Source organism: Phaenicophaeus curvirostris, unplaced genomic scaffold (assembly GCF_032191515.1).
Source record: "Phaenicophaeus curvirostris isolate KB17595 unplaced genomic scaffold, BPBGC_Pcur_1.0 scaffold_75, whole genome shotgun sequence".
Taxonomy (NCBI): Eukaryota; Metazoa; Chordata; class Aves; order Cuculiformes; family Cuculidae; genus Phaenicophaeus; species Phaenicophaeus curvirostris.
The window spans coordinates 573,270-600,454 of record NW_027206697.1 but is presented as its reverse complement, the minus strand read 5'-3'; the positions used below and the strand labels follow the sequence as shown (position 1 = coordinate 600,454).

Below are 27,185 nucleotides of genomic sequence, written 5' to 3'. Positions count from 1 at the left end.
TGGCCACGGCCAGCCCCATGGTGGCCACTGATAGCCCCACTGCGGCCATGGTCAGCCCCACTGTGGCCACTGGCCATGGCCAGCCCCATGGTGGCCACTGCTAGCCCCACTGCAGCCATGGTCAGCCCCACTGTGGCCACTAGCCAGGGCCAGCCCCATGGTGGCCACTGCTAGCCCCACTGCGGCCATGGTCAGCCCCACTGTGGCCACTGCTAGCCCCACTGTGGCCACTGTCAGCCCCACTGTGGCCACTGGCCACGGCCAGCCCCATGGTGGCCACTGCTAGCCCCACTGTGGCCATGGTCAGCCCCACTGTGGCCACTGGCCACGGCCAGCCCCATGGTGGCCACTGCAGCCACAGTCCAGCCTGGCCACCAATGTCCCCAAAGGCCACTGTCCCCAGTGCCCCCAGTTTCCCCAGTGCTCCCAGTACGACCAGCACTCCCAGTGCTCCCAGTTTCCCCAGTGCCCCCCACACACCATCCCTGCCCCCCAAGTGCTGCCCAGGGGTCACAGCCCCAGCTCCCCGGTGTGGGTCCTGCTGTGGCCCTGCCCCATAGCACCCTGCCCCATAGCTGCTCTGCCCCACTGGGCCCTGCCCCATAGAGCCCTGTCCCCTAGGGCCCTGCCCCATAGAGCCCTGCCCCATAGAGCCCTGTCCCCTAGAGCCCTGACCCCTGGGGCCCTGCCCCATAGACAGAGCCCTGCCCCATAGACAGAGCCCTGTCCCCTAGGTCCCTGCCCCATAGATAGAGCCCTGCCCCATAGATAGGGCCCTGCCCCATAGACAGAGCCCTGTCCCCTAGGTCCCTGCCCCATAGATAGAGCCCTGCCCCATAGACAGAGCCCTGTCCCCTAGGGCCCTGCCCCATAGATAGAGCCCTGCCCCATAGATAGGGCCCTGCCCCATAGACAGAGCCCTGTCCCCTAGGGCCCTGTCCCATAGATAGAGCCCTGTCCCCTAGGTCCCTGCCCCATAGACAGAGCCCTGTCCCCTAGGGCCCTGCCCCATAGACAGATCCCTGTCCCCTAGGGCCCTGCCCCATAGACAGATCCCTGTCCCCTAGGGCCCTGCCCCATAGATAGAGCCCTGTCCCCTAGGGCCCTGCCCCATAGACAGATCCCTGTCCCCTAGGGCCCTGCCCCATAGACAGAGCCCTGTCCCCTAGGTCCCTGCCCCATAGATAGGGCCCTGCCCCATAGATAGATCCCTGTCCCCTAGGTCCCTGCCCCATAGAGCCCTGCCCCATAGACAGATCCCTGTCCCCTAGGTCCCTGCCCCATAGATCCCTGTCCCCTAGGGCCCTGCCCCATAGACAGAGCCCTGTCCCCTAGGTCCCTGCCCCATAGATAGGGCCCTGCCCCATAGACAGAGCCCTGTCCCCATAGATAGATCCCTGTCCCCTAGGTCCCTGCCCCATAGATCCCTGTCCCCTAGGGCCCTGTCCCCTAGGTCCCTGCCCCATGGATCCCTGTCCCCTAGGTCCCTGCCCCATAGATCCCTGTCCCCTAGGTCCCTGCCCCATAGATCCCTGTCCCCTAGGGCCCCACAGCGTCTCCGCCGCTCGCTGTGACCAATTAAGGCAAAGCGGCCGCGCTGCCGGGGGGGCGGGGGGGGGCCCTGACCCACTTGGGGGTCCCACACCCCATGGGGGGGGGGGCCTGACCCATAGCGGGCTCCCCCTGCCCCACCTGGGGGTCCCGTACGCATGAGGAGCCCCACACCCCGCTTGGGGGGGTCCCTGCCCCATAGGGGTCCATATCCCTGGAGGTCCCTGCCCCACAGGTGCCCCTGCCCCATAGGGGGGTCCCAGCCCCACAGGGGTCCCTAAACAGGGGGGACCCTGCCCCACAGGGCTCCCTGCCCCATAGAGGGGTCCCAGCCCCATGGGGTCCCTGCCCCACAGGTGTCCCTGCCCCATAGGGGGGTCCCAGCCCCACAGGGGTCTGTACCCAGAGCAGTCACTGCCCCACAGGGGTCCCAGCCCCATACGGGGGTCCCTGCCCCATAAGGAGGGTCTCTGCCCCATAAGGAGGGTCCCTGCCCCACAGGTGTCCATGCACATGGGGGTCCCTGCCCCATAGAGGGGTCCCTGCCCCACAGGTGTCCATACACATGGGGGTCCCTGCCCCATAGAGGGGACCCTGCCCCATAGAGGGGACCCTGCCCCACAGGTGTCCATGCCCCATAGGGGGGTCCCTGCCCCATAGGGGGGGTCCCTGCCCCATAGGGATCCATAAACCTGGGGTTCTTGCCCCATGGTGGGGGTCTCTACCCCACAGGTGTCCATGCCCCATAGGGGTGTCCCTGCCCCATAGGGGGGTCCCTGCCCCATAGGGATCCATAAACCTGGGCTCCTCGCTCCATAGAGGGGTCTCTGCCCCACAGGTGTCCATACACATGGGGGTCCCTGCCCCATAGGGGGGTCCCTGACCCTTGGGCTCCATACCCCTGGGGTCCCAGCCCCATAGCGGGGGTCCCAGCCCCACAGGCCCCATAGCTATGGGGTCCCAGCCCCACAGGGGGGTCCCAGCCCCATAGCGGGGGTCCCAGCCCCACAGGCCCCATAGCTATGGGGTCCCAGCCCCACGGCGCCCCTGCCCCACAGCCCGTACCCTTGTAGCGCTCCCGCACGTCCTCGTAGGCCTGGATGAAGTCCTGCTCCTCGGGGTTGGGGGGGCAGCTGCCCCACAGCGTGGGCGGCCATGGGGCAGGGGCGGGGGAAGCCCCCGTCCCTGCGTCCCCGCGTCCGTGTGTCCCCGTCCCCCGCCCCACGGCCGCACGCGACCCACGGTGCCCACGGTGCCCACGGGACCCACGGGACGGCGTGCCAGACACGGCTTAAAGGCGCCGCCGCCACGCCGTGGGGCACGCCGTGGGGCACAGCACCCCACAGGGCATGGGAACACTGTTGGGGCAGGGTGTGGGGGCACAGCACCCCACAGGGCATGGGAACGCTGTGGGGCACGCCGTGGGGCACAGCACCCCATAGGGTATGGGAACGCTGTGGGGCAGGGTGTGGGGCACAGCACCCCACGGACACACTGTGGGGCAGGGTGTGGGGCACAGCACCCACGGACACGCTGTGGGGCACAGGGACGCTGTGGGGCACGGATACAGTGTGGGGCACAAGGATGCTGTGGGGCAGGGTGTTGGGGCACGCTGTGGGGCACAGAACCCCACAGGGCACAGGGTTCTGCTATGGGTACAGGCACGCCATGGGGGCAGGGTGTGGGGCACGGGAACACTATGGGTACAGGCATGCTGTGGGGCACGCTGTGGGGGCAGGGTGTGGGGCACAGCACCCCATAGGGCATGGGAACGCTATGGGTACAGGCACGCTGTGGGGCAGGGTGTGGGGCACGCCGTGGGGCAGGGCACACTATGGGGCACAGCACCCATGGACACGCTATGGGGCACAGCACCCCACAGGGCATGGGAACACTATGGGTGTGGACACGCTATGGGGCAGGGTGTGGGGCACAGCACCCCATGGACACGCTGTGGGGCACAGGGACGCTGTGGGGCACAGACACAGTGTGGGGCACAAGGATGCTATGGGGCAGGGAGCCCCACGGACACGCTGTGGGGCACAGGGACGCTGTGGGGCACGGACATAGCGTGGGGCACAAGCACGCTATGGGGCAGGGTGTGGGGCACAGCACCCACGGACACGCTGTGGGGCAGGGTGTGGGGCACAGCACCCCATGGACATGCTATGGGGCACAGGGACGCTGTGGGGCACGGACACAGTGTGGGGCACAAGGATGCTGTGGGGCAGGGTGTGGGGCACGCTGTGGGGCACAGAACCCCACAGGGCACAGGGTTCTGCTATGGGTACAGGCACGCCATGGGGCAGGGTGTGGGGCACGGGAACACTATGGGTACAGGCATCCTGTGGGGCACGCTGTGGGGCACGCCGTGGGGCAGGGTGTGGGGCACGGACACAGTGTGGGGCACAAGGATGCTGTGGGGCAGGGTGTGGGGCACAGCACCCCATAGGGCACGGGAACGCTATGGGTACAGGCACACTGTGGGGCAGGGTGTGGGGCACGCCGTGGGGCAGAGCACGCTATGGGGCACAGCACCCATGGACACGCTATGGGGCACAGCACCCCACAGGGCATGGGAACACTATGGGTGTGGACACGCTATGGGGCAGGGTGTGGGGCACAGCACCCCATGGACACGCTGTGGGGCACAGGGACGCTGTGGGGCACAGACACAGTGTGGGGCACAAGGATGCTATGGGGCAGGGAGCCCCACGGACACGCTGTGGGGCACAGGGACGCTGTGGGGCACGGACATAGCGTGGGGCACAAGCACGCTATGGGGCAGGGTGTGGGGCACAGCACCCCATGGACACGCTGTGGGGCACGGACACAGTGTGGGGCACAAGGATGCTGTGGGGCAGGGTGTGGGGCACAGCACCCCATAGGGCATGGGAACGCTATGGGGCAGGGTGTGGGGCACAGCACCCCACGGACACGCTGTGGGGCACAGGGACGCTGTGGGGCACAAGGATGCAATGGGGCAGGGAGCCCCACGGACACGCTATGGGGCACAGGGACGCTGTGGGGCACGGACACAGTGTGGGGCACAAGCACGCTGTGGGGCAGGGTGTGGGGCACGGGAACACTATGGGTACAGGCATGCTGTGGGGCAGGGTGTGGGGCACAGCATCCCACAGGGCATGGGAACGCTATGGGTACAGACACGCTGTGGGGCACGCTGTGGGGCACAGCACCCCATGGACACACTATGGGGCACAAGCACGCTGTGGGGCAGGGTGTGGGGCACAGCACCCCACGGACACACTATGGGGCACAGGTACGTTGTGGGGCACGGACACAGCGTGGGGCACAAGCACGCTGTGGGGCAGGGTGTGGGGCAGGGTACAAGCACACTATGGGGCACGCTATGGGGCACAGAACTGCAAGGGGATGGGAACACTACGAATACAGGTGCACTGTGGGGCAGGGTGTGGGGCACGCCGTGGGGCAGGGCACGCTATGGGGCACATCATCTGACGGATGTGCTATGGGGCACAGGTATGCTGCGGGGCAGGGCACCCCACAGGCACGCTATGGGGCAGGGCACGCTATGGGGCACAGCACCCCACAGGGCATGGGAACGCTATGGGGCAGGGTGTGGGGCACGGACACAGTGTGGGGCACAAGGATGCTGTGGGGCAGGGTGTGGGGCACAGCACCCCATAGGGCACGGGAACGCTATGGGTACAGGCACGCTGTGGGGCAGGGTGTGGGGCACGCCGTGGGGCAGGGCACGCTATGGGGCACAGCACCCATGGACACGCTATGGGGCACAGCACCCCACAGGGCATGGGAACACTATGGGTGTGGACACGCTATGGGGCAGGGTGTGGGGCACAGCACCCCATGGACACGCTGTGGGGCACAGGGACGCTGTGCGGCATGGACACAGTGTGGGGCACAAGGATGCTATGGGGCAGGGAGCCCCACGGACACGCTATGGGGCACAGGGACGCTATGGGGCACGGCCACAGGCACGCTATGGGGCAGGGTGTGGGGCACAGCACCCCACGGACACGCTGTGGGGCACAGGGACGCTGTGGGGCACAGACACAGTGTGGGGCACAAGGATGCTATGGGGCAGGGCGCCCCACGGACACGCTATGGGGCAGGACGCCCCATGGCCGCAGCTCCCTATGGGTCACAGGGGGGTCGGTGTGGGGCTTCTCAGCCCCCAAGGGCCCCACAGCCATGGGGCCCGGGCCCCCCAAGTGCGGCCCCACGGCGCCCAGGGCTCAGCTGCCACCAAATCCCTGGGGATGTGGGGCCTATGGGGTGATCCATGGCTATGGGGGGACCCACGGCTATGGGGGGACCCCAGCCCTGCCCCACAGCACCAAGAGGTCAGGGTGGAGATGCCCCCCAAAACCAGCAGGTAACCCCCAAATCCCCATGGGGCAGGGGGGCACTTGGGGGGCTCCACTTGGGGGGCGGGGGCTGGGGGGCATTTGGGGGGCTCCACTTGGGGGGCAGGGGGGCACTCGGGGGGCTCCACTTGGGGGGCAGGGGCTGGGAGCACTTGGGGGGCTTCACTTAGGGGGCTGGGTGGCACTCGGGGGGCTCCACTTGGGGGGCGGGGGCTGGGGGGCATTTGGGGGGCTCCACTTGGGGGGCAGGGGGGCACTCGGAGGGCTCCACTTGGGGGGCAGGGGCTGGGGGGCACTTGGGGGGCTCCACTTGGGGGGCAGGGGCTGCCCCACGCTGCAGGACCCCATGGAACCCCCCAGGCCAGAACGTGGGGACCTGTCACCCCACGGGACCCCAGAGACTGTCACCTCACAGCCTGGGGACCCTCTGATGGCCACCACGGCCACTCCATGGCCACCACTGTCACCTCATGGCCTGGGGACCCTCTGATGGCCACCACGGTCACCTCAAGGCCACCACTATCACCCCAGGGCCTGGGGACCCTCTGATGGCCACCACGGCCGCTCCACGGCCACCATGGTCACCTCATGGCCTGGGGACCTTCTGATGGCCACCATGGTCACCTCAAGGCCACCACAACCAATCACCCCAGGGCTTGGGGACCCTCTGATGGCCACCTCATAGCCACCCCATGGCCACCCTCTGATGGCCACTGCTGTCACCCCATGGCCACCACTATCACCCCAGGGCCTGGGGACCCTCTGATGGCCACCACGGCCGCTCCATGGCCACCATGGTCACCTCATGGCCTGGGGACCTTCTGATGGCCACCGGGGCCACCCCAGGGCCACCACTGTCACCCCAGAGCCTGGGGATGCTCTGATGGTCACCATGGCCACCCATGGCCACCACTGTCACCTCATGGCCTGGGGACCCTCTGATGGCCACCACGGTCACCTCAAGGCCACCACTATCACCCCAGGGCCTGGGGACCCTCTGATGGCCACCACGGCCACTCGATGGCCACCACTATCACCCCAGGGCCTGGGGACCCTCTGATGGCCACCATGGCCGCTCCACGGCCACCATGGTCACCTCATGGCCTGGGGACCTTCTGATGGCCACCATGGTCACCTCAAGGCCACCACAACCAATCACCCCAGGGCTTGGGGACCCTCTGATGGCCACCTCATAGCCACTCCATGGCCACCATGGCCACACCAGGACCTGGGGACCCTGTGATGGTGACCACGGTCACCCCATAGCCACTGCTGTCACCCAAGGGCCACCCCATGGCCACCATCTCATGGTCACACTGTCACCCCAGAGCTTGGGGACCCTCTGATGGCCACCAGGGTCACCCCAAGGCCACCGCTGCCACCCAAGGGCCACCACTGTCATCCCAGGGCCTGGGGACCCTCTGATGGCCACCACGGCCACTCCACGGCCACCACTGTCACCTCATGGCCTGGGGACCCTCTGATGGCCACCATGGCCACTCCACGGCCACCACTGTCACCTCACAGCCTGGGGACCTTCTGATGGCCACCATGGCCACCCCACGGACACCACTGTCACCTCAGGGCCTGGGGACCCTCTGATGGCCACCATGGCCACCCCACGGCCACCACTGTCACTCCCAGGCTCCACGGGGCGCTCCACGGGCTCAGAGCCACCTTGAGACCCCCAGGACCCCCAGCCCCACAACTCTTGGGCTCCGTGGGGCACCCCGTGGGCTCAGAGCTCACCGTGAGACCCCCAGGACCCTCAGCCCCACAGCTCCCAGGCTCCGTGGGGCACCCCACAGTCTCCAAATCAACACGAGACCCCCAGGACCCCCAGCCCCACAACTCTTGGGCTCCATGGGGCACCCCATGGGCTCAGAGCTCACTGTGAGACCCCAAAGACCCCCAGCCCCACATGCTGCACCACGGCTCCCAGGCTCCATGGGACACCCCATGGTCTCCAAACCAACACGAGACCCCCAGGTCCCTCAGCCCCACATTTCTTGGGCTCTGTGGAGCACTCCACGGTCTCCAAGGCACCACGAGACCCCCAGGAGCCCCAGCCCCACAACTCTTGGACTCCATGGGGTGCCCCACAGGCTCAGAGCTCACCGTGAGACCCCCAGGACCCCCAGCCCCACAACTCTTGGACTCCATGGGGTGCCCCACAGGCTCAGAGCTCACCGTGAGACCCCCAGGACCCCCAGCCCCACGGCTCTCAGAATCCATGGCGCGCCCCATGGGCTCAGAACCAACACGAGACCCCCAGGACCCGCAGCCCCACAACTCCTCGGCTCCGTGGGGCGCCCCACATGCTCCAAACCCCCACGAGCCCCCGGTACCTGCGATGCGGATGACGGCCCTCTCGGCGGGGTCCAGCACGGTGCCGTTGCCGGCGGCCGCCTTGTTGCGCTTGGAGCGTTGGTGCCGGGGCAGGTTCCAGGGCAGCGTGTCCCCCGCGCCCGGCGAGCCGCTGCTGCCGCTCGAGCTCTCCTCTGCCATCCCGGCCGCCTGCGGCTCCTGCGGCACAGACACCACGTCAGGGACCTGGTAATGGCACCCAGCGCCATGCCCAGCACCCACGGCCAACGCCAACACCCAGCGCCAACACCCATCACCATCGCCAACACCCATCGCCATCGCCAGCATCTATGGCCAACACCGGCACCTATTGAAAACACCCATGGCCATTGCCGGCACCCAGCAGCATCACCGGCACCCATCGCCAACACCCATCGTCATCACCAACACCCATGGCCATTGACGGCACCCAGCACCATCACCGGCACCCAGCACCATCACCCATCGCCAACATCCATGGCCAATGCCAGCACCCATCATCATCATCACCGGCACCCATCGCCAACACCCATTGTCATCACCAACATCCGTGGCCAATGCCGGCACCCAGCACCATCACCGGCACCCATCGCCAACACCCATCGTCATCACCAACATCCATGGCCATTGACGGCACCCAGCACCATCACCGGCACCCAGCACCATCACCCATCGCCAACACCCATGGCCATTGCCGGCACCCAGCAGCATCATCGGCACCCATCGCCAACACCCATCGTCATCACCAACATCCATGGCCATTGCCGGCACCCAGCAGCATCACCGGCACCCATCGCCAACATCCATGGCCAATGCCAGCACCCATCATCATCATCACCGGCACCCATCGCCAACACCCATCGTCATCACCAACATCCGTGGCCAATGCCGGCACCCAGCGCCAGCACCCAGCACCAACACCGGCACCCAGCGCCATTTCTGGCACCCATGGCAAGTACCAGCACCCATCACCACCACCCATCACCATCACCAGTCACCATCACTGGCACCCATGGCCAAGATTGGCACCCAGCACCAGCACCCATGGCCAGCGTCGGCATCCAGCACCAACACCAGCACCCGTTGCCATCACCCATCAGCATTGCTGGTACCCATTGCCAACACTGGCACCCATTGCCATCACTCATAGCCAACACCAGCACCCACTGCCGTTGCCAGCACCCATCGCCAACCCTGGCACCCAGCACCAACATCGGCACCCAGCGCCGGCATCCAGTGCCATCACCAGCACCAATTCCCATCGCCGGAACCGGCACCCAACACAAACACCGGCACCCAACACCGGCATCTCCACAGCGCCAGGGACCCCAGCACCCCCCAGGGCACCGAGGGCCACGGGCGGCCCTGGGCCTCGCCGCGATCACCGTGACGCCTGGGTGCGTGATCCCAGGTCCCCAGCCGGGGCTCACGGGGGGGACGCGGGGCCGGCAGCCGCGGCGGCACTGAGCCCGTAGCCAGTGATCCCGCGGGGAGCACAGCTTGGCAAGCAGAACCCCATCCCACCCATCATCTCCATCCCACCCCCAATCCCATCCCCACCTCATCCCACCTCCACCTCCATCCCATCCTCATCCAGCCCCATCCCTGTCCCCACCATCTCCATCCTCACCCCCATCATCTCCATCCTCATCCCCATCATCCCCACCATCCTCATCCCCACCATCATCTCCGCGTCCACCCCCACCTCACCTCCATCTCATCCTCATCATCTCCATCCCACCCCCATCCCAATCCCAATCCCCACCCCCACCTCCATCTCATCATCTCCACCTCCATCCCATCCCATCCCACCTCCACCATCTCCATCCCATCCTGGTGCTGCTATAACGCCTCCTCCAGCCTCCACCACGGTCCCACCCCACCTTCCCACTGCTCCATCCTGCTCCTGCACCCCATCCCAGTCCATCCCAGTTGTCCAAACTGCTCCCCCAGTCCATCCCAGTTGTCCATCCTGCTCCCCCAGTCCATCCCAGTCCATCCCAGTCCATCCCAGTCTCCTCATCTCCCCTGGAGGGGGGGGCTGGTGGCCAAACCCCCTCCTCAAGTGGCCCCAGACCCAGCCAATAAGCCCCCTCAAACCCCCAAACCTCACTCCATCCCACCCCAAACCCCAACCTGCACCCCGAAACCCTCAGAGCCCCTAAATCTCACTCCCTGCACCCCAACCCCCTTTCCTGCACCCCAACCCTCCCCCTCCTGCACCATTGACCCCATAGCCCCCCCAAACCCCCAAACCTCACCCCCTGCACCCCCAAACAGCCCCCCCAACCCCACAGCCCCCCACACACCCCCAAACCTCCTCCTCCTGCAGCTCAGCCCTCCTGCATCCCCAAAACTTCACCCCCACACCCCCCCAAACCTCCCCCTCATGCACCACTGACACCCCGCACCTCAAACAGCCCCCCCTGCACCCCCAAACCTCCCCCTCATGCACCACAGCCCCCCCCACACCTGAAACAGCCCCCCTGCACCCCCAAACCTCAACCCCTGCACCCCCAAACAGCCCCCCCACATCCCCACAGGCCCCTCTGCATCCCCAAATCTCCTCCTCCTGCACCACAGCCCCCCCACCCCTCCATCCCCCCTGCACCCCCAAACCTCATCCCCCCCCACACCCCATACAGCCCCCCCTGCACCCCCAAACCTCCCCCTCCTGCACCTCAGCACCCCCTGCAGCCCAAACAGCCCCCACTCACCCCCAAACCTCACCCCCACGCACCCCAAAAACCTCCCTCCTGCAGCTCAGCCCCCTCTGCACCCCCAAACCTCGGGCCCATCTGCACCCCCAAACCTCCTGCACCATAGACCCCCCCGCACCCCAAACCTCACCCCAAACCCCCAAACTTCACCCCCTACACCCCCAAACAGCCCCCCCTGCACCCCCAAACCTCCCCCTCCTGCAGCTCAGCCTCCACCCCCCGCACCCCCACACCTCAGGCCCCACCCCCAAACAGCTCCCACACATCCCTAGCCCCCCCCGCACCCCCAAACCTCCCCCTCCTGCAGCTCAGCCCCCCCAAACCTCAATCCTCCCCGCACCCCACAGCTCCCCTGCACCCCGAAACCTCACGCTCTGCACCCCCAAACAGCTCCCACACACCCCTGAGCCCCCCGCACCCCAGACAGCCCCCCCCGCACCCCCCTAACCCCACCCCACGCACCCCAAACCTCACCCCCTGCACCCCCAAACAGCCCCCCCACATCCCCACGGGCCCCTCTGCACCCCTAAACCTCCTGCTCCTGCACCCCCTCATCCACCCACAGCCCCTCCCTGCACCCCCAAACCTCCCCTTCCGGCACCACTGACACCCCCTGCACCCCAAACAGCCCCCCCGCACCCCCAAACCTCCTGCTCCTGCACCATTGACCCCCCACACACCCCAAACCTACGCCCCAAACCCCACAACCTCACCTCCTGCACCCCCAAACAGCCCCCCCGCACCCCCAAACCTCCTGCTCCTGCACCATAGACCCCCCCTGCACCCCCAAACCTCACCCCCACGCTCCCCAACCCCCTCTTCTGCACCCCCAAATCCCTCCTCCCGCAGCCCAGCCCCCCCTGAACCCCCAAACCTCCCCCTCCTGCTCCACTGACCCCCCCACACCCCAAACCTCACACCCCCAATCCTCCCCCTCCCCACCCCCACAGCCCCCCTGCACCCCCAAACCTCCTGCTCCTGCACCACCGACCCCCCCGCACCCCAAACCTACACCCCAAACCCCCAAACCTCACCTCCTGCACCCCCAAACAACCCCCCGCACCCCCAAACCTCACCCTCTGCACCCCAACCCCCTCTCCCGAAACCCCCAGCTCCCCCCGCACCCCCAAACCTCCCCCTCCTGCAGCTCAGCCCGCCCCCCCGCACCCCCAAACACCCTCTCCTGCTCCCCAGCCCCTCCCGCACCCCCAAACCTCCCCCTCCTCCTCCCCAGCCCCCCCGCACCCCAAACCTCCCTCTCCTGCAGCTCAGCCCGCACCCCTGCACCCCCAAACCCCCCAATCCCGCTCCCCAGCCCCCCCCGCACCCCTAAAACCCCCAATCCCGCTCCCCAGCTCCCCCCCCACCCCCAAACCTCCCCCTCCTGCAGCTCAGCCCGCCCCCCCGCCCCCCCCAAACACCCTCTCCTGCTCCCCAGCCCCTCCCGCACCCCAAACCTCCCCCTCCTGCAGCTCAGCCCTCCCCCCCTGCACCCCTAAAACCCCCAATCCCGCTCCCCAGCCCCCCTGCACCCCCAAATCCCCCCCTCCTGCAGCTCAGCCCGCACCCCCCGCACCCCTAAAACCCCCAATCCCGCTCCCCAGCCCCCCCCGCACCCCCAAACACCCTCTCCTGCTCCCCAGCTCCCCCCGCACCCCCAAACCTCCCCCTCCTGCAGCTCAGCCCGCCCCCCCCGCACCCCCAAACACCCTCTCCTGCTCCCCAGGCCCCCCCCGCACCCCCAAATCCCCCCCTCCTGCAGCTCAGCCCGCACCCCCTGCACCCCTAAACACCCCCCTCCTCCTCCCCAGCCCCCCCCGCACCCCCAAATTCCCCCCTCCTGCTCCCCAGCCCCCCCCCCCCCCCACTCACCGAGCCCCGCGCTGTCACCCGGGCGGCGCCGGGCGAGCATCCCCGGGGGGCTCCGAATGCACCGGGGGGGGCTCCGAGCGCACCGACCCCGGTACCGGGGGCTCCGAGCGCACCGGAGGCTCCAAATGCAGCGGTCCCAGCAGCTCCGAATGCACCGGGGGGGGCTCCGGGAGCTCCGAATGCACCGGGGGGGGCTCCGAGCGCACCGATTCCGGTACCGGGAGCTCCCACTGCAGCAATTCCGGTACCGGGAGCGGCTCCTGCACCGGCGGCTCCTTCCGCACCGGGGGCTCCGCCCGCAGCAGCGCTGGAAGCTCCGCCCGCTCCGGTACCGACACCGGCGGCTCCGAGGGCACCGCGAGGGGAGCCTCCGGGAGCTCCGAATGCACCGGGAGCTCCAGATGCACCGGTACCGGGAGCTCCAAACGCACCGATCCCGGTACCGGGAGCTCCAAATGCACCGGAGGCTCCAGATGCACCGGGAGCAGAGGCTCCGGGAGCTCCGAATGCACCGGGAGCTCCAGATGCAGCGGTACCGGCAGCTCCAAATGCACCGGGAGCAGCTCTAGATGCTCCGGGAGCTCCAAATGCACCGGGAATGGAGGCTCCAGGAGCTCCAAATACAACGATTCCGGTACCGGGAGCTCCAAAATGCACCGGGGGCTCCGCCCGCGCCGGTGCCGACACCGGCAGCTCCGAAGGCACCGGGAGCTCGGGCCTGCGCCGGAGCCGAGGGTTCTGGAAGCTCCTTTTGCCCCGGGAGCTCCTTTTGCATCGGTACCGGGGGCTCCGGGAGCCCCTTCTGCACCGGTACCGGCAGCTCCTCATGCACCGGGAGCTCCGTTTGCACCGGGACCGGGAGCTGCAAATGCACCGGGAGCTGCAAATGCACCGGGACCGGGGGCTCCGGGAGCCCCTTCTGCACCGGTATCGGCAGCTCCTCATGCACCGGGACCTCCTTTTGCACCGGGACCGGCTCCCGGGGCTCCTTTTGCCCCGGGACCGGGGGCTCTGGGGGCTCCTCCTGCCCTATCCCGGTGCCCGAGGGAGGAGGGTTAACGGGCAGGAAGGGGTTAACCCCGCCCAGTGCTCCCAGTGAGCCCCGAGAGGGTTAACGGACAAGAAGGGGTTAACCCCGCCCAGTGCTCCCAGTGAGCCCCGAGAGGGTTAAAGGGCAGGAAAGGGTTAACCCCGCCCAGTGCTCCCAGTGCAGAGGGACCAGTCTGACCAGTGCTCCCAGTGACTCCCAGTTCCCAGCAGCACCACCAGTGCTCCCAGTTCATACCAGCAAGAGCACCACCAGTGCTCCCAGTCTGCACCATCATGCACCCTGCTGGGAACTGGTGCCGGGAACCGGAGCCAGTACTGGGAACCGAAACTGGGAACCAGAGCTGGGAACTGGTGCCAGGAACCAGAGCCAGTACTGGGAACCGAAACTGGGAACTGGAGCCAGTGCTGGGAACCAAGACTGGGACCTGGAGCTGTTACTGGGAACTGAGACTGGGAACCAGTCCAGTGCCAGGAACTACAGCCAGTGCTGGGAACTGAAACTGGGAACCAAAGCCGGTACTGGGAACCGACACTGGGAACCAGAGCTGGTACTGGGAACTTAGACTGGGAACCAGAGTTGATACTGGGAACTGAGACTTGGGAACCGGAGCCAGTGCCAGAACCCAGTGCCAGGAACCACAGCCGGTACTGGGTACCGAGACTGGGAACCAGAGCTGGTACTGGGAACTGGAACTGGTACTGGGAACCGAGACTGGGAACCGGAGCTAGTAGTGGGAACCAGAGCTGGGACCCGGAGCTGGTACTGGGAACCTAAACTGGGAACCAGAGCTGGTGCCAGAACCCAGTGCCAGGAACCAGAGCCGGTGCTGGGAACTGAAACTGGGAACCAAAGCCGGTACTGGGAACCGAGACTGGGAACCGGAGCTGGTACTGGGAACTGAAACTGGGAACTGGATCTGGTACTGGGAACCTAAACTGGGAACCTAAACTGGAAACCAGAGCTGGTACTGGGAACCGAGACTGGGAACTGGAGCTGGTACTGGGAACTGAGACTGGGAACCAGAGTTGGTACTGGGAACTGAGACTTGGGAACCAGAGTCGGTGCCAGAACCCAGTGCCAGGAACCAGAGCTGGTACTGGGAACTGAAACTGGGAACTGGAACTGGTACTGGGAACCGAGACTGGGAACCGGAGCTAGTAGTGGGAACCAGAGCTGGGACCCGGAGCTGGTACTGGGAACCTAAACTGGGAACCAGAGCTGGTACCAGAACCCAGTGCCAGGAACCACAGCCGGTGCTGGGAACTGAAACTGGGAACCAAAGCGGTACTGGGAACCGAGACTGGGAACCACAGCTGGTACTGGGAACCTAAACTGGGAACCGAGACTGGGAACCAGAGCTGGTACCGGGAACCGAGACTGGGAACTGGAGCTGGTACTGGGAACTGAGACTGGGAACCAGAGTTGGTACTGGGAACTGAGACTTGGGAACCAGAGTCGGTGCCAGAACCCAGTGCCAGGAACCAGAGCTGGTACTGGGAACTGAAACTGGGAACTGGAACTGGTACTGGGAACCGAGACTGGGAACCGGAGCTAGTAGTGGGAACCAGAGCTGGGACCCGGAGCTGGTACTGGGAACCTAAACTGGGAACCAGAGCTGGTACCAGAACCCAGTGCCAGGAACCACAGCCGGTGCTGGGAACTGAAACTGGGAACCAAAGCCTGTACTGGGAACCGAGACTGGGAGCCGGAGCTGGTACTGGGTACCGAGACTGGGAACTGGATCTGGTACTGGGAACCTAAACTGGGAACCGAGACTGGGAACCACAGCCGGTACTGGGAACCAGAGGTGGGACCCAGAGCTGGTACTGGGAATCTAAACTGGGACCCGGAGCTGGTACTGGGAAGCGACACTGGGAACCAGAGCTGGTGCCAGAACCGAGCGCCGGGCACCGCAGCCGGTGCCACCAAACCGCGGGGTCCCTACCGTGGCGCGACCTCCGATCTCCTCCGGCCCCGGCTTCGGCCGTCGCCCGCAGCACCAGGACGGTGGCACCGCGATGGTGTCCCCGACGTCCCCGAGGTGGTGGCACCGCGACGGTGTCCTCGGTGTCGTGTCCCTGATGCGGTGGCACCGCGATGGTGTCCTTGATGTGGTGTCCCTGGTGAGTTGGCACCTATGTGGTGGCACCGTGACAGCGTCCGTGATGTGCTGGCACCGCGACGGTGTCCCCGGTGCGGTGTCCCTGGTGTGGTGTCCCCGGTGCGGTGGCACCGTGACGGTGTCCCCGGTGCAGTGGGCCTGGGCGTGCAGCAGCGTGCGCGGTCACGCGCCGAGGGGCGCCGGGAGCCCCAACAAAGGGTCCCTTTCAGCTTTCACCAGGGGACAAAGGTCCAGCAGGCTTGGCACATGCCAGCGAGGCCCCACAGGGGATCTGGAGGGGGTGCAGGGATGTGGGGGTGCGGGGATGCAGACAGAGCAGGGATGCAGGGGTGACACAGAGCTGGGGTGCAGGGATGCGTGGTGGCAGGGGTCTGGGGGGCAGCAGAAGCGGGGAGCAGGGATATGTGGCGACAGGAGTGCAGGGATGCAGGGGTGCTGCAGAGCTGGGGTGCACGGTTGTGGGGGTTCTGGGGTGCTGCAGAGCTGGGGTGCAGGGTCGCGTGGCACCAGGAGTGCAGGGATGCAGGGGTGCAGCAGAGCTGGGGTGCACGGTTGTGGGGGTTCTGGGGTGCTGCAGAGCTGGGGTGCAGGGTCGCGTGGCACCAGGAGTGCAGGGATGCAGGGGTGCTGCAGAGCTGGGGTGCACGGTTGTGGGGGTTCTGGGGTGCTGCAGAGCTGGGGTGCAGGGTCGCGTGGCACCAGGAGTGCAGGGATGCAGGGGTGCAGCAGAGCAGGGTTGACGGTAGAGCTGGGGTGCAAGGATGCGCGGGTGCAGGGTCGTGGGGGTGCGTGGGTGCAGCAGAGCTGGGATGCAGGGCTGCAGGTGGATGCAGGGATGCAGGGTTGCGTGGCAACAGGAGTGCCAGGTTGCATGGGTGCAGCAGGGCTGCAGGGAGGCTGCAGCAGTCCAGAAGGTTCTCTGTGTCTCGACTCCCTTGCTGCAGCTCCCCTGCTGCAGCCCTGCAGCCCTGCAGCCTCCCAGTGCTCCCAGTATACCACCCATCCCATCCCGGTGCACTCCCCACTCTATCCCAGTGCTCCTAGCAATCCCCAACCCCATCCCAGTGCTCCCAGCACGCCCCCCAGCCCCATCCCAGTGCTCCCCCACCCCATCCCACTGCTCCCAGTAGGACTGTGGGATCCTCCCTACTCCCATCCCAGTGCTCCCAGTACTCCCTATCCCCATCTCAGTGCTCCCAGGAGGACTGTGGGAGCCCCGCTACCCCATCCCAGTGCTCCCAGTACTCCCTAACCCCATCCCAATGCTCCCAGCATGCCCCCCAGCCCCATCCCAGTGCTCCCCCACCCCATCCCAGTGCTTCCAGTGCTCCCTAACCCCATCCCAGTACTCCCAGCATGACCCCCAGCCCCATCCCAGTGCTTCCCCCACCCCATCCCACTGCTCTCAGTAGGACTGTGGGACCCTCCCTACTCCCATCCCAGTGCTCCCAGTACTCCCTATCCCCATCTCACTGCTCCATGTAGGACTGTGGGACCCTCCCTACTCCCATCCCAGTGCTCCCAGTACTCCCTATCCCCATCTCAGCGCTCCCAGTAGGACTGTGGGAGCCCCGCTACCCCATCCCAGTGCTCCCAGTGCTCCCTAACCCCATCCCAGTACTCCCACCATGCCCCCCAGCCCCATCCCAGTGCTCCCCCACCCCATCCCAGTGCTCCCAGTGCTCCCTAACCCCATCCCAGTGCTCCCAGTATGTCCCCCAGCCCCATCCCAGTGCTCCCCCACCCCATCCCAGTGCTCCCAGTACTCCCTATCCCCATCCCAGTGCTCCCAGTGCTCTCAGTGCTCCCCCACCCCATCCCACTGCTCCCAGTAGGACTGTGGGACCCTCCCTACTCCCATCCCAGTGCTCCCAGTACTCCCTATCCCCATCTCAGCACGCCCAGTAGGACTGTGGGAGCCCCTCTACCCCATCCCAGTGCTCCCAGCACTCCCCCACTCATCCCAGTGCTCCCAGTGAGGCTGTGGGAGCCCCCAGCCCCACAGCTATGGGGCAAGAACCCCCCCCCCCCAGCCCCTTATTGAGCCCCGCCCCCACAAAGCCCCGCCCACTGCCCCTTAGCCACGCCCCCATCAACCATCCCACCCTCTCCATTGGCCGAGGGCCTCTTAGCCCCGCCCCCTGACAGTTAGCCACGCCCCTTTAGCCCAGACCGCTAGGCCCCGCCCTCTCAGCCATCCCAGCCAATAGCCACGCCCTCTTTCCCCTTAGCCCCGCCCCTTCCTCTTAGCCCCGCCCCCTTCCCCTTAGCCCCGCCCCCTCGCGCACCGCGGAGCGAGCGCAGCGCCGGCCGGTAAGCGGGGGGGGGGTGGGGGCCTCGTTTTAGGGGGTTTTGAGGCTCTAGGGGGGGCTTGGGGGGTCCCTAAGGATCGGAGGGGGTGGTGGGGAGGCTATAGGGTGTGGGGGGGTCATTAGCCCCCGCCCCCCTCCCCGCCGTCGGGGCCCCCCCCCGCCCCCCCCACCCCCGTACGGGGGGGGGCCCCGACGGCGGGGGGGGGGGGCGGGGGCTTTTGAGGGGAGGGGGGAGCTTTTTTGGGGAGGGGGGGGTTGTTGTGTGTGTGACCCCCCCCACGGATTAGGATTTGCTGTAAATAGGCCGCGCTGGGCAAAGCGGATTAAGGGGGGGGGGGGGGGCGGACGTGAGGGAACCTGCAGGCCCCCCCCCCCAGGCCCCCCTGTGCTCCCTTGCAGGCCCTGCAGACCCTATTCTTGCACCCCCTGCTTGCTCTGCACCCCCTGCACCCCCTGCATGGCCTGCACCCCCTGTCCCTGCAGCCCCTGCATGCCCTGGAGCCCCCCCCACCCTTGCAGAACCCCGTCCCTGCTCCCCCCTATCTTTACAGCCCCCCCATCCCTGCACCCCCCCAATCTCTGCACCCCCTGCATCTGCTCCAGCCTCCTATCCCTGCACCCCCCATCCCTGCACCCCCTGCATCCCTCCCATCCTTGCACCCCCTGCATCCTGCACCCCCCATCCCTGCACCCCCCGATCTCTGCTCCCCCTGCATGCCCTGCACCCCCCAATCCCTCCCTCCCTGCACCCCCCCATCCCTGCACCCCCTGCATGCCCTGCACCCCCTGCATCCCCCCCATCCTTGCATCCCTCCCATCCCTGCACCCCCTGCATCCTGCACCCCCCATCCCTGCACCCCCTGCATCCCCCCCATCCTTGCATCCCTCCCATCCCTGCACCCCCTGCATGCCCTGCACCCCCCTATCTCTACACCCCCCTATCTCTGCACCCCCTGCATGCCCTGAACCCTCGAATCCCTGCACCCCCCCATCCCTGCACCCCCTGCACCCCCCAATCCCTGCACCCCCCTATCTCTGCACCCCCTGCATGCCCTGCAACCCCCATCCCTGCACCCCCTGCATGCCCCGCACCCCCCAATCCCCCCATCCTTGCATCCCCCCATCCCTGCATGCCCTGCACCCCCCTATCTCTGCACCCCCCATCCCTGCACCCCCTGCATGCCCTGCGCCCCCCATCCCTGCACCTCCTGCATGCCCTGAACCCCCCAATCCCTGCAGCCCCCCGTCCCTGCACCCCCTGCATGCCCTGCACCCCCAATCCCTGCACCCCCCATCCCTGCACCCTCTGCATGCCCTGCACCCCCCATCTCTGCACCCCCTGCATGCCCTGAACCCTCGAATCCCTGCACCCCCTGCACCCCCCCATCCCTGCACCCCCTGCATGCCCTGCACCCCCCAATCCCTGCAGCCCCCCCATCCCTGCACCCCCTGCACCCCGTGTCTCATGCCCCTGTCACATGCCCCCCTGTCACACGCTGTGTTGCAATCGCCCCGTGTCGCACCCACCCCCTGCCTCCTGCCCCACATGTGGGGCGCCCCCCAAGTCCTCTAGGGCCCCTGGGCCCCCGAAGTGGGGCACCCCCCATACCCCCATGTACCCCACCTCTCTGCCTGTGCCCCCCAAGTGTGGGGCACCCCCCCTGACCCCCATGTTCCCTGTACCCCCCATTTTCCCCCCATGCCCCCCCAGTGTGGGTCACCCCTCAAGTCCTCCAGACCCCCCCGTGCCCCCCAAGTGGGGCTCCCCCATGCCTGCTGTGCCCCCCAAGTGTGGGGCACCCCCTATGTCCCCCCCTTTCTGCCTGTGCCCCCCAAGTGTGGGGCACCCCCCATGTCCCCCCCTTCTGCCTGTGCCCCTCAAGTGTGGGGCACCCCCTATGTCCCCCCCTTCTGCCTGTGCCCCCCAAGTGTGGGGCACCCCCTATGTCCCCCCCTTCTGCCTGTGCCCCCCAAGTGTGGGGCACCCCCTATGTCCCCCCTTTCTGCCTGTGCCCCCCAAGTGTGGGGTGCCCCCCAAGTGTGGGGCACCCCCCATGTCCCCCCCTTCTGCCTGTGCCCCCCAAGTGTGGGGCACCCCCTATGTCCCCCCCTCTCTGCCTGTGTCCCCCAAGTGTGGGGTGCCCTTCATCTCCCCTGTGCCCCCCACTGCCCCCCAGCTCCTCCAGCCCTGCCCCACAGCGGGATCCCTGCCCCACGTACTGTCCCTGCCCCACAGAGGGGTCCCTGCCCCACAGAGAGATCCCTGCCCCACAGAGGGGTCCCTGCCCCACAGCGGGATCCCTGCCCCACAGAGAGATCCCTGCCCCATAGAGGGGTCCCTGCCCCACACACTGTCCCTGCCCCACAGCGGGATCCCTGCCCCACAGCGGGATCCCTGCCCCACACGCTGTCCCTGCCCCACAGCGGGGTCCCTGCCCCACGTACTGTCCCTGCCCCACAGGCCGGCGCGGGGCTGGCAGGGCTCGGTGAGGCCTGCGTCGTGCCAGCCTGCGGCGGCAGCCGAGCAGCGCTCAGCACCGCAGCCAGAGCCGCCGCAGCCTCTGCAGCCGCAGCCGCCAGCCACGCAGGAGCAGCGCGGCCGTGGGTCGCAGCACAGCCCCACTGCCAGCTCTGCTGCCATGGGTCGCGCTGTGGGTCACGCTGTGGGTCACGGCACAGCCCCACTGCCGGCTCTGTTCTCCGTGGGTCGTGCCGTGGGTCACGCCATGGGTCATGGCACATTCCCATTGCCGGTTCTGTTCTCCGTGGGTCACGCCGTGGGTCAGGGCCCTGCTGCCGTGGGGTCCCTGCGTGCCGTGGGCCCAGGACGCCATGGGGCAGGGACCCCGTGGGCGTGGGGCAGGGGGCGGTGGGGCAGGCGTGGTGACGGCCTCCTGCCCCGGCTCCGATCCCTCCAACCCACCCTCGCCCTCCTCGGCCTCTTCTCCATCCTCTTCCCCCTTCTCCTTCTCTTCCTCCACCTCCACCTCTGTTCCCATCCCCATCCCTCCTCCTCCTTCTTTCTCCTTCTCCTTCTCCTCCTTCTCCATTTCCATTCCCACCCATTCTCCCTCTTCCTCACCCTCTCCCTCTCCATTCCCATCCCTTCAACTTCTCCTTCTCCTCCTTCTCCATTTCCATTCCCATTCCCATCCATTCTCTCTCTTCCTCTTCCTCTCCTTCTCCTTCTCCTTCTCCTCCTCCTCCTTCTTCTCCTCCTTCTCCATTTCCATTCCCATCCATTCTCCCTCTCCCTCTCCCTCTCCCTTCCCATCCCTTCAACTTCAACTTCTCATCCTTTTCCTCCTCCTCCTCCTCCTCCTCCTCCTTCTCCATTTCCATTCCCATCCATTCTCCCTCTCCTTCTCCATTCCCATCCCTTCAACTTCAACTTCTTCTCCTCCTTCTCCTTCTCCATCTCCATCCCCCTCTCCCTCTCTATCTCCTCCACCTCCCTCTCCTTCTCCATCCCCTCTCCCTCTCTGATCCCATCCCTTCCCTCCCATCTCTCCGTGTCTCCGCAGGGCCGAGCCGGCCGAGCCGGACCACCATGTCCCACGAGAAGAGCTTCCTGGTGACGGACGACGGGCTGGGGGTCCCGCAGCCCTCGGCGCCTCCGGCTTACGCGCAGCCCCCGTTCCCGGCCGCCCCGTACCCGCCGGCCCCCCAGTTTGCGGCGGCGCCGTACGGGCCCCCGGGGCTGGCGGGGGCACCGGGGCCGTACCCGGCACCGTACCCCGCGCCGTACCCCGCGCCGTACCCCCCCGGGCCCTACCCGCCCCCCGGCCCGTACCCCCAGGGCCCCTACGCGCAGCCGCCCTACGCCCAGCCCCAGCCCATGGTCCCCGGAGACCAGGACTGTGAGTACCCCCACCATCAACACCACCGCGGGGGGCAGCTCGGGGACCCCCAAAGTCATCCCAGAGGCACCCTGGGCTCCCCTCCCTCTGGGTGTCCAGCCAGGACAAGAGACTCCACCGAAAACCCTCAGATCGGTGGGGACGCCAGTGTGAATCCCGCTTTTGGGGTCCCCCAAGAAGGGGTTCAGCCCCCCAAAATAAGTCTCTGTTGCACCCCTGGGTTCCCTTCCCTCTGGGTGTCCAGCCAGGAGAAGAGACTTCTCCAAAAACCCTCAGATCGGTGGGGACATCGGTGTGAATCCTGGTTTTGGGGTCCCCCAAGAAAGGGTTCAGCCCCCCAGAGTGATCCCAGAGGCCCCCTGGGTTCCCTTCCCTCTGGATGTGGCCCCAGGAGCTGGGATTCCACCTGGAGCCCTTAGATTGTTGAGGATGCTGATGTCAATCCCAATTTCGGGGTCCCCCAAGAAGGTGTTCAGCCCCTCAAAATCAATCTCAGCTGCACCCTGGGCTCCCTTCCCCCTGGATGTGGCCCCAGGAGCTGGGATTCCACCTGGAACCCTAAAATCCCTGGGGACACCAGTGTCAATCCCAATTTTGGGGTCCCCCAAGAAGGGGTTCAGCCCCCCCAAAATGATCCCAGTTGCACCCCTGGGTTCCCTTCCCTCTGGATGTGGCCCCAGGAGCTGGGATTCCACCTGGAGCCCTTAGATTGTTGAGGACACTGATGTCAATCCCAATTTTGGGGTCCCCCGACCCCTCTTTCTGCTCCCGCCCCATCCGGGGGTCTCGGTGCCGCGCGGGGGGACTCGGGGTCTGGGGGTGCCGCTGACCCCCGTGTCTCGCGCAGCCCCCCTGCACAGCACCTACCATGAGGACGGGCCCCCCTCCTACTATGACAACCAGGACTTCCCCACCGCCCACTGGGACGACAAGAGCATCCGCCAGGCCTTCATCCGCAAGGTGGGACATCGTGAGGTTTGGGGACCTCGGACACGGGGGGACCCCGGGGGGACCCTGGGGGCACTGGGACGGAGGGGATTCTGCCCCTCTGCTCCTCTCCGGGGAGACCTCAGCTGGAGAACCGTGTCCGGCTCTGGAATCCTCACCAGAAGAAGGAGGTGGAGCTGTTGGGACGGGTCCAGAGGAGAATACAGAGATGATCCGAGAGCTGGAGAACCTTGAGGACAGGCGGAGAGAGTTGGGGTTGTTCAGCCTGGAGAAGAGAAGGCTCCAAGGAGACCTTGGAGTGACTTCCAGCACCTGAAGGGGCTCCAGGGAAGCTGGGGAGGGACTTTCTACAAGGCTTGGAGGGATAGGACGAGGGGGAATGGGGATAAACTGGAGAGGGGCTAGACATAAAGATGAATTTCTTCATGATGAGAGTGGTGAGGCCCTGGAACAGGTTGCCTGAGGAACACGTGGCTGCCCCATCCCTGGAGGGGCTCAAGGCCAGGCTGGATGGAGCTTGGAGCCCCTGATCCAGCAGGAGGTGTCGCTGCCCAGGGCAGGAGGTGGAACTGGATGGGCTTTGAGGTCCCTTCCACCCCAAACCATCCCATGATTCCACAAACCCATCACATTCAACTTCAACCGGTGACAGAGGAGGTCGCCGTGTTCCTCAGACTGTGACTTTCTCGGCCGAACCGCAGCTCTTCGCCTTAAAATGAGGCTCCAGCCGCAAATCAAAGGGCGACCACTTGGCCCAAGGCAACGTTTCAGCGCTATGAATCAGTCAAGTTAGGATAGAGACCAGGGAGGCAGCTGAGTCACCATCCTTGGGGGTGTTTGGAAGGGAGGTTCTTCTCCCTCTGGACTCGGCACTGGGGAGACCGCTCCTCAAATCCTGGGGTCAGTTCTGGGCCCCTCCCCACAAGAAGGATGTTGAGGCTCTGGAGCGAGTCCAGAGAAGAGCAACGGAGCTGGGGAGGGGGCTGGAGAAGAAGAGGAGCAGCTGAGAGAGCTGGGGGTGTTCAGCCTGGAGAAGAGGAGGCTGAGGGGAGACCTCATTGCTCTCTCCAACTCCCTGAAAGGAGGTTGTGGAGAGGAGGGAGCTGGGCTCTTCTCCCAAGGGACAGGGGACAGGACGAGAGGGAATGGCCTCAAGCTCCACCAGGGGAGGGTCAGGCTGGACATCAGGAAACAATATTTCACGGAAAGGGTCATTGGGCACTGGCAGAGGCTGCCCAGGGAGGTGGTTGAGTCCCCTTCCCTGGAGGGGTTTAAGGGCCGGGTGGACGAGGTGCTGAGGGACATGGGTCAGTGATTGATGGGAATGGTTGGACTCGATGATCCCGTGGGTCTTTTCCAACCTGGTGATTCTATGATTCTATGACTCAATGATCCAAGAGGTCTTTTCCAACCCAATGCTTCAATGATTCCATTTAAAGTTGGCCTTGATCATCTCAAAGGTCTTTTCCAACCTAGGGACTCTACCCAATGTCTGTTGGAGGTGTTCAAGGCCAGGTTGGATGGAGCTTGGAGCTCCTGATCCAGTGGGAGGTGTCCTGGGTGGACCTGGATGGGCTTGGATGTCCCTTCCAACCCAAATGATCTCATGGTCCCATAATTCTAACTCGGTGTCAACCAGGATCCCCAGATCCCATCCCTGGAGGGGTTCAAGGCCAGTTTCGATGGGGCTTGGAGCCCCAAATCCAACGGGAGGTGTCCCTGCCCAAGGCAGGGGTGGGACTGGGTGGGCTTTGAGGTCCTTTTCCCCAGGTTGGATGGGGTTTGGCGTGTCTCGGTGCTGGGTTAACCGCCGGTGCGGCTCCCGCAGGTGTTCCTGGTTCTCAGCCTGCAGCTCAGCGTCACCTTCGCCTTCGTGGCCGTCTTCACCTTCGTCGGAGGCGTCCGGGGCTTCGTCCAGCGCAACGCCTGGACCTACTACGTCTCCTACGTCGTCTTCTTCATCTCCCTCATCGTCCTCAGCTGCTGCGGCGATTTCCGACGCAAACACCCCTGGAATCTGGTGGCTCTGGTAAGCGCCGCGGCAGCGGAAGGCTCGATACGGCTTTGGTTTAGTGATTGATGGGAATGGTTGGACTCGATGATCCGGTGGGTCTCTTCCAACCTGGCGATTCTATGATCCCATGATTCTATGATCCCATGATTCTGTGATTCCATGATTCTGTGATTCCATGCCCCCCCTGCAGTCCATCCTGACCATCAGCCTGTCCTACATGGTGGGGATGATGGCCAGCTTCTTCGACACCGACGCCGTCATCATGGCCGTCGGCATCACCGTCGTCGTCTGCTTCACCGTCGTCATCTTCTCCCTCCAGGTGCGTTTTGGGGACCCTCCAACTCTCATCTGGGGTCCCCCCTCTCCCTTTTGGGGTACTCTCTCCTCCTGTTTCCACCCCCCTCTCCTTTTCAGGGTCCCCCCCTCTCCCTTCTGGGGTCCCCCTCTCCCTTTTATGGCCCCTCTTCTCCTTTTTGGGGTCCCTCCATCCTGCCCCATCTCAGGGCTCCCCCCTCCCTTTTGGGGTCCCCCCCTCCCTTTTCCTCCCCTCCGTTTTGGGGTCCCTCATCCTCCCTTTCCCCCCCCACCTCCCTTTTGAGGTCCCCTCCTCCCTTTTGGGGTCCCCCTCTCCCTTTTATGCCCCTCCCAGTCCCTACCCCATCTCAGGGCTCCCCTTTCCTTTTGGGGTCCCCCCCCCTTTCCTCCCCTCCCCTCCCTTTCGGGTTCCCCCTCCATTTTAGGGTCCCCCCTTTTCTTTTTGGGGTCCCCCCCCTCACCGCCCGCTCCCCACAGACCAAGTACGACTTCACCTCGTGCCGGGGCGTCCTCTTCGTCTGCCTCGTGGTGCTCATCGTCTTCTCCATCCTCTGCATCGTCATCCGCAACCGCATCCTGGACATCGTCTACGCCTCGCTGGGCGCCCTGCTCTTCACCTGCGTAAGTCGGGGCCCCCCCTCCCCGATGGGGGATCCCCAATTCCCTCCATCCTCTCATTTGGATCAAATCTGCTGCTCCCCTTCCCCAGGGAGGGGACTGAGCCGTTTGCTGCATCCCTGATGCTCCAGCCTTGGGATATGGGGCAGGGAACCCACTTGTGGGGCAGCCGTGGGGCAGGGGGTGCTGCCCCCCATTTCCCTGATGGGGGGGGATCCGCCCTCACCTCCCTCCTTCCTCTGGGATCAAATCCCCCTTCCCCAGGGAGGGGACCGAGCCGTTTGCCGCACCCCAGGATGCTCCCGGTGTGGGATATGGGGCAGGGAACCCACTTGTGGGGCAGCCGTGGGGCGCAGGGGAGCCGCCCCCCTCTCCCGTCCTCTCTCCCCGCAGTTCCTGGCCGTGGACACGCAGCTGATCCTGGGCAACAAGCAGCTGGCGCTCAGCCCCGAGGAATACGTCTTCGCCGCCCTCAACCTCTACACCGACATCGTCAACATCTTCCTCTACGTCTTGGCCATCATCGGCCGCGCCAAGGAGTAGCGCCCGGCGCCCCCTCCCCGCGTCCCCCACCTTCCCAACGCCGGCCCCGATCCCCTCGATTCTCCCCATCACGGTTTCTTTTCATCCCGGTTCTCTCCGTCCCGTCGCGCGGCTCCCGGGGTCCCCGTCCTCCTCTTCATCCTCCTCCTTCTCCTCCTCCTCCTCGTTCCTCCAGCCTCGTCCTGCGCACGCGCTGCCCTCGGACCCCGATCCAACCCGGGGGATCCCCCCGTCCCAGCACACGGAGCCCTCCTCGCGCGGCCAAGGCTCCGATCTCGCCCCGTTCCGCGGCTCCCGCTGTTAATAAAACCTCCGGCTCGGTCCTCAACGCTCGCTTGCTCCTCCTCGCAGGGCTCGGGGACCCTGGCACAGGCTGGGGGAACCCTAGGATCACGGTTTAGCGATTGATGGGAATGGTTGGACTTGATGATCCGGTGGGTCTTTTCCAACCTGGTGATTCTATGATTTTCTAGCAGTTTGGTTTGGAAGGGACCTCGAATCCACCCAGACCCACCCCTGCCCTGAGCAGGGACACCTCCCGCT

General features: G+C 66.0%; 3 protein-coding genes across 5 annotated transcripts in view; 2 read left to right on the top strand and 1 right to left on the bottom strand.

The window, feature by feature from the left end:
• PLEC (plectin) overlaps window positions 1–13,097 on the bottom strand; it is an 84,911-nt gene extending 71,814 nt beyond the window's left edge. For all 3 annotated transcript variants that reach the window (XM_069882048.1, XM_069882049.1, XM_069882056.1), the window contains exons 1-2: window positions 12,860–13,097; window positions 8,270–8,447 (exon numbers count right to left, since the gene is read on the bottom strand). In XM_069882048.1, the coding sequence (XP_069738149.1) occupies window positions 8,270–8,429 (160 nt within the window). In that variant the 5' untranslated portion in view covers window positions 8,430–8,447; window positions 12,860–13,097. The remainder of the gene's footprint in view (window positions 1–8,269; window positions 8,448–12,859) is intronic.
• LOC138734425 (octapeptide-repeat protein T2-like) lies at window positions 12,916–13,428 on the top strand. The gene has a single exon (XM_069882038.1). The coding sequence runs from the start codon at window positions 12,916–12,918 to the stop codon at window positions 13,426–13,428; it is 513 nt and encodes a 170-aa protein (XP_069738139.1).
• Window positions 13,429–18,304: 4,876 nt separating this feature from the next.
• On the top strand, window positions 18,305–26,970 carry GRINA (glutamate ionotropic receptor NMDA type subunit associated protein 1). Its single transcript, XM_069882093.1, has 7 exons — window positions 18,305–18,345; window positions 21,869–22,204; window positions 23,052–23,164; window positions 24,981–25,181; window positions 25,357–25,485; window positions 25,959–26,102; window positions 26,493–26,970. Exons 2-7 carry the CDS (start codon window positions 21,895–21,897, stop codon window positions 26,640–26,642), a joined length of 1,047 nt encoding a protein of 348 aa, XP_069738194.1. The 5' UTR covers window positions 18,305–18,345; window positions 21,869–21,894; the 3' UTR covers window positions 26,643–26,970.
• The last annotated feature ends 215 nt before the right edge of the window (window positions 26,971–27,185 follow it).

Coding starts and splice junctions, on each gene's coding strand:
- LOC138734425 (XM_069882038.1), top strand. CDS start 12,916: ATGCACCGGGGGGGGCTCCGAGCGCACCGACCCCGGTACCGGGGGCTC.
- GRINA (XM_069882093.1), top strand. CDS start 21,895: ATGTCCCACGAGAAGAGCTTCCTGGTGACGGACGACGGGCTGGGGGTC. Junction 22,205..23,051: donor GGTCCCCGGAGACCAGGACT/GTGAGTACCCCC, acceptor TGTCTCGCGCAG/CCCCCCTGCACAGCACCTAC. Junction 25,182..25,356: donor CCTGGAATCTGGTGGCTCTG/GTAAGCGCCGCG, acceptor CCCCCCCTGCAG/TCCATCCTGACCATCAGCCT.